The 16,529-nt window shown below is 39.6% G+C and overlaps 1 protein-coding gene across 1 annotated transcript in view; it reads right to left on the bottom strand.

The window, feature by feature from the left end:
* Nucleotides 1-16,529, bottom strand: part of LOC124594437 (active breakpoint cluster region-related protein) — a 112,095-nt gene that overhangs the window by 46,941 nt on the left and 48,625 nt on the right. Inside the window, exons 9-10 of the mRNA XM_047132844.1 lie at nucleotides 9,221-9,403; nucleotides 8,078-8,263 (exon numbers count right to left, since the gene is read on the bottom strand). Of these exons, the coding sequence (XP_046988800.1) occupies nucleotides 8,078-8,263; nucleotides 9,221-9,403 (369 nt within the window). The remainder of the gene's footprint in view (nucleotides 1-8,077; nucleotides 8,264-9,220; nucleotides 9,404-16,529) is intronic.

Below are 16,529 nucleotides of genomic sequence, written 5' to 3'. Positions count from 1 at the left end.
GAACAAATCGTAATTTTTTCAGCCATCTATCGTTTAACCAAGTTTTGAAGTCTTGCATGCTGGTGTCAGGTCTTTGTGCCAACATGTTGATGCCACTACAGCTTTGCCACATTCTACCTATGTCAAGGATCTACAGGCCTATCTTGGAAAGATTGCATACTACCATAAGGTTTTTGCTGATGCACCCACAGTGGCTCGATGCTTTTGCGCTCTCTTATGTAAAGATGTTCCTTTCCAATGGTTGCCTGCCTGCGAGCATATTTTTACCCTGCCGAGCTCAAAATCACACTCAGCACCTTGCTTGGTTACCTTCCAAACAGGCCATCTTTTGGCCACAGATACCGCCCAGTATGGCCTTGGGGTCAATCTATCACACAAATACCTGGACAGTCCTAAATGCCCTCTTGCGCACGCTTACAAAAACATGAATAAGGTGCAACAGCACTACTCACAGATAGAAAAAGAAGGCCTTGCTACTGTGTATGCACTCAAAAAATTTCTTGTTTTCATCAACAGTTCTAAATTTAATTTTATTACTGATCATAAACCGCTGGTTTCTCTTTCCCATCAGTCGGCATCTCTGCCAGGCTGTAAGAAGGATGATCAAGTGTAGTCCAGTGCATTTCCTGCAGCTTGGAAGGGCTGTAAGTAAGATGATCAAGTGTAGTCCAGCACATTTCCTGTAGCTTGGAAGACAGTTAGAGCTGCAGTATGGGGTTGCGCATTGTCATGGAGGAGGATCACCTGTCGAACCGACTGATCTCGTCTTTTGCAGCAATATGCAACTCTCGCCTTGTTCAACGGTTTGCAGTAGTAAGCACCATTGATTGTGTGTCGCTCATGCAAAAAAATCAATCAGTAAATTGCATCACTGATCGAGGAGGGGGACTACGGGGGGGTGGGGGGTGGGGGTGGGGTGGGGGGGGGGGGGTACGACAACCACCCAGCTGAAAGAACCTTGCCAGCTGACAGTCGAGTCTTGACTTTCACTGGTGCTGCCTCCCTTTTCCTCTGACATACCTTACTGGCTTTCTCGGATTCTGGAGTGTAGTGGTGAACCCATGTTTTGTTGCAGGTGACGATCTGACTCAAAAATGCATCACCTTCTTCTCCAAACCTCGCTGTAAGCCTCTGACAGACATTCAAACATCTCAACTTCATATTTTTGGTCAAAAGTTTAGTGACCCATTTGGAACACACTTTCCAGAACTGTAGGACATTTGTGATCACTGCCTGACAGTTGCCATAACTGATTCCAACTTTTTGTGCAATTTCTGATACTATTGCCCGTCGATCATCGTCAATAATGTCTTTAACCACATAAATGTTTCTGTCTGTAAGGCTGGTCCAAGGACGGTGATCATGTTGCTGATTTTCTATACATTCTTTTCCTTCCTTGAATTTTTCATGCCAGGGAAACACACGAGTCATTGATATTGTTTGATCACCGAACTGTGCAGTCAATCTTTGGCAAATTTCCACCGCTGTAACTCCTTTACGAGCAAGAAATTTGATAATTATGCATTGTGCAATGGAAGGAAGCACCTTTTGCTCAGACATTGCGAGCATTACTGACGAAACGGCGGGTAATATCTAACAGCATGCTCTCCTCACTTTTAACGGTCCTGCCTAAGCATAACAGAAGTGCGGGGCCAGTCCTACCAACTATTGATGTTCAGGAACAAAAATCCCGTTTATATTTGATCCCCCTCATAACTACAGTTCATATGGATAAACCATCAGAACTTTACAGCCATTAACTTGCTCTCCAGTATGTGCCCAGTATCTAGCATGTGCCTGGAAATGTAAAGCAAAAGTCGTCTGATGGAGCCCATGACTCTCTTCTTTCATGTCCTTCCTGGTTTCTATGTTTGGACCTCAATTGCACTTCCCTTGTTACTGTGCCTCCAGTTTCTTTCAAACTGCCATATTAAAATTTTTCAATTTCATTTTGTGTTGTGTCACTAATTAAATCTGTTTTGGGATTATATTTACTGTTGATTCTTTTACTTTTTGTCTCTTACAATTTCATTTTTTTTATATTCTCTTCATTATACTCACTCAGTGAGTTATCACCTGTCCTTTCTGTCACACCCTTCCCTATATTTTTGTCTTTTTAGTAACTTATTTTACTTGAATATTACTTTTCATTTGAACCACACAACTGTATCTCTCTTGGCAATACATTTTTTGAACTGTCCTAAACTTTGAAATCTGTTACTGTTAAATATTACACACAATTACTTGCAAATTTTTCCTGTTGAAATATCCACCCACCGAATTTACTGTCATTAATTCACAATCCACACAACTTTTTTGTTATTGTGAAGTAGAAATGAACTGTTACAGTATGCAAAAAATAACTTGCAATTGGCCAATTGCAGTGGCAGGGGGCAGTGTTGCCCACTTGCAGCCAACATTGTTTCACAAGGTTCTGCAAGAACCTATCAAATAGGTCACAGTAATCACATGGCACTTGAGATAGAACTATGATTTGCTTGGTGGCTGGCTTACGTCATTCGGCTCACTGAAACGTCAGTCACGAAGTTATTTTAATTCAAGTACAGCCATACTGGATATTTATTGTCTTGTCAGCTATCAAATGGTTGCAAGTGTTTAGGTAGTATCAGCATTTATTTATTTTGTATAAAAATGGATCACAGAATCTGCATTAAATTTTGTAATAAGAATGGAATAAAGTGAAGCCATTCGACAAAATCAAACAATGACAGTTGCAATCTAGTCCGAACTTGGTTTTTTGTGTGTGTGTGTGTGTGTGTGTGTGTGTGTGTGTGTGTGTGTCCTTTTCTGAAAAAGGCTTTGGCAGAAAGCTAAATGTGTAACTGCCTTTTCGTTGTGCCTGTCTACAACTCAATGTGTCATTATTATGGTGAGCAGCAATCTAGCAATCTATCTTTTCCTTATACTGTTGATAAAGTGCAGGAAATTTTTTAGAAATGTTAAATATTTCTTTTGATGATTCTGCTGGGTAAAATAAAGATTCACATAAGGCACAGGTGTTTTGAAGAAGGCAGTGAAGACGTTAAAGATGATGAGTGCCCCAGCACATCATAAACCAACAAAATATTGGAAAAAGTGAAAGAAATGATTATGAATAATTGCCAAATCACAATCAGAAAAGTCAGTGATGATGTTGCTATATCATTTGGTTCATGCTTTGAAATTTTTTCATATGTTTTGGGTATGAAACATGTGACAGCAAAATCTGTTCCAAAATTGTTGAATTTCTAACAAAAATAGTGACAAATGCAAGCTGCTAAAGAGTCACTAGACGAATTCAACAATGATGCAAAACTACAGAAATGCTTCACAACAGGCGATAAAACTTAGGTTCACGGACATGATGTCAAAACAGAGGGTTAATTGTCCTTGTGCAAGCATCTAGATCACCAAGACTGAAAAAAGCTCAACAACTGCAGTCAAACGTGAAGGTTACGCTTATTATGTTCTTCGATTTCAATGGCACAAAGTACCACTAGTTCTTGCCATAAGGTCAAATGATCAATAAGGAGTATTAATTATAAGTTCAATGCAACTTTTTATGAAGCAATCTGAAGAGGAAAAAACCACAGTAATTTGTGGCAAAACAATTCTTGGATTTTGCCCCACAATAATGTAACTGGTCACTTCACTGATTGCTTGTGAATATCTGACCAAAAATGATGTCCCAGCCTTCATATTTGGTAGACTACTTCTATTCCCAAAAATATAGATCACCTTCATGAGCCGTGTTTCTGGGAATGGACAAAGTGTATATTATCTAATGGGGACTATTCTGAATGGAATAACATTGATATAGATGACTATAGTCCGATCCATGAATGATGGTGGTTTGTGAAGCTCTAGACAGGGACAGGGACTGCATTGTTGCCAGAATGAGATTTTCACTCTGCAGCGGAGTGTGCGCTGATATGAAACTTCCTGGCAGATTAAAACTGTGTGCCCGACCGAGACTCGAACTCGGGACCTTTGCCTTTCGCAGGCAAGTGCTCTACCATCTGAGCTACCGAAGCACGACTCACGACCGGTCCTCACAGCTTCACTTCTGCCAGTACCTCGTCTCCTGCCTTCCAAACTTTACAGAAGCTCTCCTGCGAACCATGCAGAACTAGCACTCCTGAAAGAAAGGATACTGCGGAGACATGGCTTAGCCACAGCCTGGGGGATGTTTCCAGAATGAGATTTTCACTCTGCAGCGGAGTGTGCACTGATATGAAACTTCCTGGCAGATTAAAACTGTGTGCCCGACCGAGACTCGAACTCGGGACCTTTGCCTTTCGCGGGCAAGTGCTCTACCATCTGAGCTACCGAAGCACGACTCACGACCGGTCCTCACAGCTTCACTTCTGCCAGTACCTCGTCTCCTACCTTCCAAACTTTACAGAAGCTCTCCTGCGAACCATGCAGAACTAGCACTCCTGAAAGAAAGGATACTGCGGAGACATGGCTTAGCCACAGCCTGGGGGATGTTTCCAGAATGAGATTTTCACTCTGCAGCGGAGTGTGCGCTGATATGAAACTTCCTGGCAGATTAAAACTGTGTGCCCGACCGAGACTCGAACTCGGGACCTTTGCCTTTCGCGGGCAAGTGCTCTACCATCTGAGCTACCGAAGCACGACTCACGACCGGTCCTCACAGCTTCACTTCTGCCAGTACCTCGTCTCCTACCTTCCAAACTTTACAGAAGCTCTCCTGCGAACCATGCAGAACTAGCACTCCTGAAAGAAAGGATACTGCGGAGACATGGCTTAGCCACAGCCTGGGGGATGTTTCCAGAATGAGATTTTCACTCTGCAGCGGAGTGTGCGCTGATATGAAACTTCCTGGCAGATTAAAACTGTGTGCCCGACCGAGACTCGAACTCGGGACCTTTGCCTTTCGCGGGCAAGTGCTCTACCATCTGAGCTACCGAAGCACGACTCACGACCGGTCCTCACAGCTTCACTTCTGCCAGTACCTCGTCTCCTACCTTCCAAACTTTACAGAAGCTCTCCTGCGAACCATGCAGAACTAGCACTCCTGAAAGAAAGGATACTGCGGAGACATGGCTTAGCCACAGCCTGGGGGATGTTTCCAGAATGAGAAGGAAGGTAGGAGACGAGGTACTGGCAGAAGTGAAGCTGTGAGGACCGGTCGTGAGTCGTGCTTCGGTAGCTCAGATGGTAGAGCACTTGCCCGCGAAAGGCAAAGGTCCCGAGTTCGAGTCTCGGTCGGGCACACAGTTTTAATCTGCCAGGAAGTTGCATTGTTGCCAGTTCCCAAGCGACAGTTGCAGTAAGTGTACACACATACTCTGTGCTGGAAGAAAGCGTGTATACTACAAATTATGTCTCGTGCTTGGTTATGAAGAATTCGTCACTCACCCCCACAATCAGCTGTGACACGTTCAAAATATATGGAACAAAAATTCACTAAACAACTCAGTATGATCACGTTTAATGCTCTGATTGGCTAAGACAGTCACAGCAGAGCACTGATAACACTACTGAACACTCACTGGTTGTCGAACAATGCGTAATGTATATTCACAGAATAAGCCTAAACTAGACCACTACTGTTTGTGACTTCAACTACAAATAAAATTCTTTCCAAAAAAACAAAAAATCTCATATTTTTAGAACATTGCAGGCTTTCAAATGATACAAAATGAAATAATGTGTGGTGGTGTGACCCTCAACTACATACCCTCCGACTCAGAGTTGAAATATTAAAAGTTTTGGCTGGTTTCGTTGTCTAGGGGCTGGGATGTGTAGTTGTCGCATTACAAGCCAAATACTGCTGAGTCTACAGTATACAATATGAATAGACACATGAATCGAATGGTTGAAGGTTCCTATCACTCGGCAACTGTGAATTTTGAATGTAATATAGACATTTATAAATGACAGATTGCAATTAAATGAAATCTGCAGGTTCTATCTTAATGACTTTAAATGATGAGTACAATAGTAGAAGTACTTTTGAGAATGCGGTATATTTCTGCCAAAAACTTATTGGTGTTGATGGTCCTGCAATTAAATAAAATATAAGTTGAATAACAGGGAAACAATAGACTCCTACTGCACGTAATTAGTTATGAATGACAACATAGCTTGCGAGATGTTCACTTCTAAACGCACACTACGTCTTCACTGTACAAGCCATGGAAATCTCACAAGTGCATAAGTCGACACTCCGTAGTATTTCTATCTGTCGCGACCACGCGCAAACCGCTCCAAACACTCCAAGTCCCTCTCGCGACTGTGCGTCCGTCGCGCCATCACGTCTAGCACTCTCCTGTGTCCTGTAGACTGTCACTCGCATCGCCCTATTCCGAACTGCCCCTCAATTCACTTCAGCAGTCACCTCCCTTAGTAACGAGCGCTGTGATTGGCGATAGCACTTCCGTCATGCCTCCAAGCCAACGCACACTCACAAACACAAACACTTTGAAACACGTTCGAAATACTGGATTTACATTTAAATAACTTGAAATTAAATAAATATTCCTATGGCTGGATCATAAACACGCTCTAACATACATTACTAAATACATAAACAAATTAAATAGACATATATCAAGGGAATAGCAAGCAAAAGTAGGACGGCAGCCCAATGTCTCTGTGCTTTCTAAAACACAGTAAATAATTGACCAATTTCTTCACGAATTGCATATATTGGATATAAACAAAGACATAGATGAATAAATATATTTATAAGCATGCTACCACCTTTTTTTTGTGTCACGGTGGAGTACTTATGGCCTGATGCAATTAATAGAAATCGGACACTTTGCCTTCAATAACTCATGTATTATTCAAGTTACACGCCTGTATTATTTCATACCAATTTAGTTTTACACTAATAGCTTTCTAAAGACATGTTGATCGAGAAAATCGGATGAACCATTTAGATTTTGGAAAGTCATTGCTGGGTGTTACTTGTATAATTTACAGTCAGATACTAAACTTTATAAACTAATAAAGATATTGAAAACCTGATTACACCATCAGAATTGTCATGCAAATAATGGTAACGTACATGTTTCTTTTGAAGGTATCATGATTCCGCTGGCTGTTCTTAATTTCTATACGAACTGTGAAATGTCTGCCATGATGGTTTCACACTGCCATCTTTGGTATTCTCGGCATGTCTCCTTCATTGACACAGCATCACTGCGCAATTCCCAGCCACGCTGTCGCTGGATCCCGGCTAATGTTCAGAACCACATGGCTGTCAATGAGCCGAGGTCCGTCGAGAGGCCCCAGTGCGGCCTCGCCAACTCCGAACTTAGAATATTTTCAGGGCGCCACAACTCACCCGTTACCTCACACCATACCTTGCACACAATAGAACGTGCCCTCTCTACTGCAGACAGCTGACCAGTAGATGGAGATTTTTAAAATATATTGATTCACAGCTAACACTTCCAACAATATAAATAAACAGAGTATCATCTTCACACCACTTATCTCAACTGGGAAGATATCAACTATTGTGGATGTACAGTGGAGATACTGTGGCCATGGTAGACGTCCAGTAAAATGTTTATGTTTTTGACCTTTTGAAGTTTCCACAGAAACATCACATTCTCATAGCCTTTATCCATCTGCTAATATATTGAGTAGTTGATAATAGATCAGCAGAAGCACATGCAATAATCTTGGCACTGTTACTTTCACAGCTTGCTCACGTACATTTCGCTTGCCCTTTCCTCTACTTTCCTTTTTCCTCTACTTTCCTTTTTCCTATGCTTTTTTTCATACCACTCAACTGTAATCTCTCTTGGTATGGCATCCTGAGTGAGTGCTGTATCGAGTCTAAGGAAAAAAAAAAAAAATTCTTTTCCTTCTTTTCCAGCTTCCCTCGAAGATGCAAATGATGGAACATATGGTTATGAAACACTGACCAATTCTTTCTCTATCTGTGATTGAGAACCAAATCATGACAATACTATACAGTTTAGGTATTATTTTTTGGTCTGCAGTATCATTTCTTAGTATCCATTATTGAGAACATGCTTGTATTAATTTGGACTTAATGAATGAGTTGCGCATTTTACTGACTGTATTTTACCTGCAGAGCATGAATTGCATCAATCCACTGTGTTCTTTCAAACTCGGATGAAAGGAAAAATGTGTAAGTTCTTGAACTGCGATTTCCAACTCTGAAGACAAGATTTGGTGACGCCAAAACCAGCTGTGCCTCCAAATCAGCCAATTTCTTACGCTGTTTCTCTGATCTGCTTCCCAGACGCAACCTCTGAAATGATAATTTCTACATTAATAATTAAAGACAGTAAGAGAGATTTCTGAAAGTTAACATGTGGCACTTTTATCTTTGCACATAGCAGATATAAAAAGGAACCCAAAAACTTTTGAACATTAAGTGAAGTGTAAGGGAATGCTCAAAATAATTCAACTAGGTAGAACAAAAGGCAGAGAAAGAACTAATGAGGTGGTTGTTATTTTGTCTCTCCTGGCATATTTGTTGACAGGACAGTACTTAGTAACACATGCCTTATGTCTATAATAATATAAAAAGACAGATACTTAAGCTGACAGGGGGTACAAACTGTTGGTGTGGTGTATGAGTGGACCTGTTAGGAGACTTGGACCAGACAATTACTTACTTGGAAACCATCAGCTAATACGAATATATGGTTCGTGTGTGTGTGTGTGTGTGTGTGTGTGTGTGTGTGTGTGTACAGGGGCATGCATATACTTAATATTACGACTGATAAAAAATAGAGATGTCACTGCAGCAAATGTTATCATTTTTGGTGGATCAGGTTGTTTTCTTTGGTATTTGAAGTGTTTCCTGATTGTCTAGCCTTTTGCTTTTACATTGGAAATATAAGATGCTGATGCTGAATTAAACGGTAACAGACTAAATAATAAGCTTGTGTAACTGCATTAGTATACGTACATTTGCTCCATGTATTTCATAAAAATGTAATACTATGCTATATCATAAGAAAATCCACATGAATTGTATTCAGAAGCATCATGTCTTATAAATAGTTGTTCTGATTATGGGGAAACTGTGCACTTTGGAAGAGTGTGTGACAAAAGTTTTGGAAATACTACACGATATATAGTGCATTTATAGGACATAGTACAGTTTTAACTTTAATCTTGGTGATGTGCTTCCACGAATAAATTCATTTACAACTTTTCAATGAGATTACTACAGTTTTAAGCCAGTGATCATACAAACCTTGTCATCATTCTTTTCATCCCAAAGAATTTGGTCTCTCACAGTGCAAGCTTGAGATTTAAGTGCAACAATGTTAGCTGGTGAATTTTCTCGTGGCTCAACAGCTGGTTCCTCAAAGATAACAATATCACCTAGTGGAATGTACCATTTCAGTTCAAATGTGAATTTGTCTCGTCCAGAAGCCTGAAAACAAAGTGTAATAGTTGAAATACTACTGAAAAAACCAGCATGAAAATATGACACTTGAATGAAAATTTGAGGAAAATAGTTAAAATGTGTGTGAATCTACAAGAGACAAACATTATTCACTGGAAAAATTAGTGCTACATGTAGTCAATGGACAAAAGTCAATTATTCAGATGCTTTGCAGTCATACTGACAATGAAGTAGAGAATGGTACAGAGAAGGATGAACAACTGAATTCGGTCTCCTGAAATTGTTTTGGTAAGGATAATCATACTAGAATTTCTCCTCTCAATCACCATGTAAATGCCTACATGAAAAATGTTGGGACATTTATTTGTTTACTTATTTATTAATCCAAAGATCATCCCACAATGATATAGGATTTGTCATCATAACACACTGAAAATAAGTATCTCAAATATACAGACATGTAAAATGTACAGGTTATGTTTTTATGAGGACAAGACAGATGGTCGAATGTGGCATCTTGGGATTTGTCTGGAATGATTTAGGAAAGACACACAAACCTAAATCAGGATGGCACAGCAAACTCCATTATTCTGAATATGTGGTGTATTATATTAAACAGTATGTTAACAACTGCACTGCTTCATTCAACTGGTCCCACTTGTACAATTTTTTTAATTTTTACCCACACAATCTGCACAAGATAACACACAAAACATTCTTTTTCACTGAATCACTCCACATACTACGAACACCCTCTGGTGATTTCAGGACCATGAACATGATTCTGCAATAACAAAAATCATTCCTCAGTGGGCAGGTACCTAGACCTGAACCTGATGACATATCTCTAACATTCTATATACATTATGCAAAGTAACTCCTTTCCCTTCTAGCAGCACTTTATTTGAGATTGGAAGAGTAACAAAATGTTAAAATCAATTGGATAAAAGCGCAGGTCATTCCAGTTTCTGAGAAAGGTTGTTGGACAAATGCATTATATTGACATTAATCTGTTGTAAAATTACCTAACTAATTGTATGCTCACTTATTACAATCTTTTTTGGGACCGAAAAATTCCTTGATGGACATCAACATGAATTCTGCGAGGAGTTTCAACTAGGTTTGCTCTATTTGACCATGAAATCTAGAAGAAAGTAAAATTGCTGCACTGGTTAATGTTGTGTTTATGAACTTCCAGAAGGCAATACAATTCTTCACTATCTCCTAGTAAACAAAATACAAGATTATGGAATACTGGATGAGCTTTATGATTTGACTGGAAACTTCCTAGTCAGTAGAACTATACTGTTCTCAAAAATAATCAGGCATGAAACTAGCTTCAGGTGTTTCTCAAGTGATTCTTACTGTTACCATTACTGCTCACAACATATTTACCGGACTTATTTTCTAGGAGTTATCAGCCACATTTCCTCTGGCGTTCTAATTGTTTGTAATTTCTGTTTACTAATGTGTAAATAGAGTCGATTCAAACAAATGTCATTTGCAGTGTCAACAAAAGTATAGGTTATTTCTCATCATAAACAAAATGTTCTTCATATGGAATTTTATACGTTTATTTGATGTGATTTAGTTAAAACTATGATAGTCACTGCACTGAAGAAACAAGTCAAAGAATGTGATAGATATCCCAAAAATTAATTGCAAAGGCAGTGTGTTGCCTTTTATTCAGAAAATGTAGATGTTCAGTTTCGAGTCAGGAAAGAAAAAGGAAAACAAGATGATATTGGATATTTGAGGACAGGACACAGAATGTTGAAAGGTAACGGGTACATGGACATCTGTTTTGTTAATTGGGAAAAGGTATTCATGTGGACTGTAAAGACACAACATCAATAATGTAACTCTTTATAAAGCAAAAAGTGGTAGAGCAGATTGGCAATGAGGAAATGGACGAGACAGGTACTGGAAGAAGTGTTGGAAAAGCGTTGATGTCACCAACATTGTCAGTATTCACACTGAGAAATTAAGAAGATAACACATAACATAAAGCAAGAGGCATAATAGTAGGAGAAAGGGTAAAGAGAACTAAGTACACAGATGACTAATCAGTGCTGGCTGAGTCGGAGAAAGACAAAGTTTATAATGGGGAGGATCATAAAATTGGGAAAAAGAGAATGGAATGCATATCAACGTAGGAAAGACTAAATTGATGAGAATACAAAGTGTGTGTCCAAATATCATTGGAACAAAAGGTCTTGTGTTATAGTTCACAAGTCTGTTATGGTCCAGATTCCAGATCCCGCAAGCCTATGTACAGTCTCTGTTCATCTGTATTTTTCATTTCCACAGTCTCATCTCTCTTTTGGCCCCACTGCTTCTATCTCCAACCATCTCTCTTTCTCATTACCTGCCACTTTCTCTCTACCACCACCACTCTCTCTTCCAATGGCACTGTCTCCTCTCTCTTCCACTCTTACTCTCTTTCAGCACAAAGAAAGTATGAATATGTATGCAAGTCAAAACTTTGGTGAGGAAGGCAGAATGAGGATTAAGGCAGCCTGCTCCCCACTTTTTGTCAGAGTCTTTTAAAGAGGAACATCTTTGCCTTTTTTGTGCTATGACATGGGTATTTTTCCACTGGTTCCCTTCTCTTCCCTGCTGCTGATGGTGTGTTGCTTACATAAAACGATTTCTACACATCAGACAAGTTTGAACCATCTACTTACATACTTCGCCACATTTATACGAGGGTTGGAACTTTAATAGTGGCAACTATTTATTTACAGCTTGTAAAAAAATAGATATGTTTCAAAGTTTATGTGGAGGTCGTAGGATACTCTTAGCAGTGCCAGCTGTGTTGACAGTTCAAGCAGTGCAGTCTATTGACTGACGAATTTGTAGCAGTTCTGAAGCGAATGCCGTGAAGTGTTTCCTTCAGTTTAGAAATCAAGTTGAACTCACGAAGGCTTAAGTCAACAGAGTGCAGTAGGTGGTATTGCACTTAGCAGCACCATGAATCAAAAAAATCTATAACAGCTTGCACTGTACATGCTTGAGCATTGTCCTGTCAAGTGAGGGTCAGATCCTGCAGAAAACGTCATCACTGCTTTCTCTATGCTGCTCATTTTTGGAAGATAACCTACGACAACTGGTACCAATTCATTCTGCAAAGATGATGGTGAGGTGCGAGTTGACGGCATCGTTTATCACAGGGCCATATTTTGCCAAGAAGATGAGACCCGTGGTTCCTGTTACCTCTACTGTCACTGGGAAATGCTATGACAGTCTTTTGCACACCAACATATCACAACCCTTCAACAGTGTAGATGTGCCATTAGGAACATTTTTACACAAGATGGTACACCTCTGCACACTGCACAGCCATTGAAGCAGCTGCTGCACAGGCATTCTGAAAATGCTATAATTATCAGCTGTATTTCCCTAAAGTTCGGCCATCAAGATTTCTCAGTCTTAAGCTGTGCGACTTTTGGCTGTTGGGCTATCTGAAAAATGTTGTGTTCAGTGCTCCAATTACAAACATAGCTGAATTGGAGACACACATTGTGCAATGTAGTCTGAACATGACCCCTAAACACTCTGATCTGTTGTGGAACATGCTCTTTCTTGATTTCACCTTGTGGCAGAAAACGATGGACAGTATATCAGTATAATGAACATGGCTTGCACCTGTCTCAGGACATTTAGAAATCGTTCTCATTTTGTTTTCTATGCAGTTTTTGGCCCCATGACAATTAAAAACTAAAGTCATTTTTTTATTCTGTTTTTGGCGTCAGGAAAATAAAAACTGATGCCATTTTGCTTTTTGTGCATTTTTGGCATCAGGACAATTTAAAACAGATTTTTTTTTGATCCTATGTGGTATGACATTGCCGTGGTGATAGGCTTATCACCTAACTAACAATGCCACAATTGTTGACTTCCAAACTTGTGCAGTAATGCACCATGAACCGTACGGATGGGTAACATGACTCAACTGAAGCCATATCAGTTGCGTTGTGATTCATCTGTCATTAGTAGCTGGCCCCATCTATGCCAATATGCTTACAGCTCCATCTACTGGTGAAACTGTTGTTAATCCCTCCCCCATGATGTTTCCCCTTGTGTCAATAATATGCTGTTCAAATTTGATGTCACTCTGGGCAGTGGTTCTCTTTCTACAGTATTCTGAAACTGGAATTTAGATTTTGGGCACCATGTACTTTGACACAAATAAACAACAAATAAGTACATGTAATATAAGAGTGACACAAAATTGTTTGCTTTACATTTTTTCTGGATACTATCCTTATCGATCATAGTTTAACGAAAATACCCAGCTTACGATTTGTTTCTTGAAAGAGTAAAAATGTTATTAGAATTATTTAACTGAAGTTGCATCTTCCCAGTTTTCCATAATTTTTGACAGTCGCTTTAAGTGCCTTTCAGGCATGTTCTGACCCTTCCTACCTCTTTTGTTACTGCAGTACCACTCTGAGTATACCTGTATAGGCCTGAAGTGATCATTATACAGAGACAGCACGTCAAAGTTTTATTGATAATAAAATGCTGATTAAAAACATAGTCTGGTAACTTCACAACCTTTGTGATGATCCTAGAATCCTTGCCAGGAGTTTACTACTGAGTTAAAACTACATTTACAGCTCACACCAGATATGATGGCAAAAGTACGGTAACTCTGAACTGCTGGATCTTGTTAACGGATAACGATACTGAATAAAGTTTCACAGTTCTGAGATCATCATCTTAAGAGCATGTGGTAAAAATTTCAAATGATTTACCATGAACAGAAATTAATGAAGTGGCCATTCCACAATTGATATTTTTCATACCAAAAAATCATGGGTTTTTGGGAGCTTTTTCAGGAACTGACTATGATCAAATGGTGCTTTTATAAGCCACTCAGGGTCCACCCTAACCATACCTAATGCAAAAGAACTAACTGATTTGCTCAGTTTGCCAGGTGTGGCAGAAGTGTGTAAAGTTTAAAATTTGACCCTGTATTGTAGTATAGCTACTGTATGCGCGTTCTTCCTACAGGTATACAAGTGGTTGTTAGGCCAAGGGCTATCCAAATCACTTGACCCTTTACCTCCTTGATGAATAGAGCTTGAAATACGAACCACTGAAAAATCACTTTTTCACATGTGGCTTCTTGGGACATATTGACACTGTGCTCTGGTGTGCATAGATTGACATGAAGTGAATAGCAGAGTCTTGCAAAAGGATGTTGGTGAAACAGAAGGTACCAGAGAACAATATACAATGAATTTCTTCTAAAAAAAAAAAAAAAATGTTCAAATGTGTGTGAAATCTTATGGGACTTAACTGCTAAGGTCATCAGTCTCTAAGCTTACACACTACTTAACCTAAATTATCCTAAGGACAAACATACACACTCATGGCCGAGGGAGGACTTGAACCTCCGCCGGTCTTCTCATTCTCCTCACACTATGTTTACTCAATAATGATGAGAAAAACTGTAAAGTTTATCAGAGATACTGCTACAGACACAAGATCTCAGCTTTTACAGACAGATATTCAACCATAATACTCATGGGTGGGGAGGGGAATGAGAAAAGGGGCGCAGGGACAGGGCAGTCAGTTCTGCATGTTAATGGAAAGATAGAAATATTTAAGTTTGATATGATTAGTAATTAATGAGGGCAAGGATGCTGCACTGAGTCACGCATGAATTCTTTAAAACAAACCATTCACACATTTGATAAAAGTGACCTAAGGGAACCACAGTAAATATAAATCTGCATTATGAGATTGATCTAACCTACAATTTAGCTAATCACAGTTTTTGCTTGAAGCATTGCACACATTTACACACAGGGAAAAAGCTAATTTACAATGAGAAAAAGCTAGCTTATTTTTAAAGAACATTTTAATAAAATCCTTTCAGCTAATGGTTCCAAAAATCCAACTCTTCAGCATATGTTACAATGTACATACAACTGCTATTGTAAAAAATAATCAATATCCCATATATATTAGAAATGTGAAAGTTTGTGCATGAGTATGAAGTAGCTGGACAGAATAAAGATAGTTTATACCCTGAATTAACACACAAGGTATCTTTCATTCTGAAAATAAGTAAATAAAGAATCACTGTATCCATGAGATGGTCACCGCAACTACCGTTCATGTGGGATAGGTAATGTAACTTGACAGCCATCCATGAACGTCAACTATCAAATGAATCCATTACGTTTAGTGTAGAGATACTGGTGTCCAAGAATGAATCAGTGGGAAACTGTCTCAAAAGTTGGAGCTGAAGGAGATTGCACCTGTCCTACTGATATGTAATCTGGATGCGAGAAGATTGTGCAGTGGCATCAGGTTACACATCATGGAACTGAGAACGCATATCATGCAGGCCACCATCACCACCGAGTCAATGGAGAATTGGCTGCTCACATGTACTGAGTTGTTCTCCTCCCCCCTTCAGCCCCAATGTTGTGTGGTTTGTCATCCCCGGATCTTCACAGCAAATAATATGGAAAGTTGAAAGTTTGTAAACCAATAGCCATGGGGTTTCTGGTCGGAAACATGATTCATTCATTAACGTATGGAACCCGACAGTATGACAAAATCCAAGCAGGATGAGGTATGACTTTTATGGGCTAGTGAAAACAGGATGGTTGAGACTATTTAGGATAGGGAGTATTGACTTTCTTACAGGTTTGAAAAAATATCGCATCCAGCAAGTCTTGTTAACACTTAATGACTGAGGAAGTTTGCGAACACTATATGGCTAACTGAATGTTTTGAAAGAATTGTGCAAAACGGTCAGGAAATATACAAACAAAAGGCACGACTTAACAACAGCAATATTTAATGCTCGCCACAGCAGAAAGTGAATTAACAACACAATTTCTGGCTATCAAGTTTCCTTGGAGGGAGGTATGTGGCTACCATGAAAGCAATCAGAACCAGAGCTAATACTGTACATCGACGTCCTGGGTCTGGGTAGCATGGAGGTCCCTCTTGGATGACTCTCTGAACTGTAACCCCTTGTCAGGTGCCTATGCCTCCACCTTTTGTACCACACTGCAAACCATGTCACTCTTTCAATGCCACTATCCTGTGAGGTCTTGTCTGACCAATACTCTCACCACCAGTGACTTGCTGTGCCCTGCCTACTGGCTTTTTCATGTGAACTCCG

Source organism: Schistocerca americana, chromosome 1, assembly GCF_021461395.2.
Source record: "Schistocerca americana isolate TAMUIC-IGC-003095 chromosome 1, iqSchAmer2.1, whole genome shotgun sequence".
NCBI lineage: Eukaryota > Metazoa > Arthropoda > Insecta > Orthoptera > Acrididae > Schistocerca > Schistocerca americana.
The sequence above is the reverse complement of the archived record's forward strand: the minus strand, read 5'-3'. Positions and strand labels throughout refer to the sequence as shown.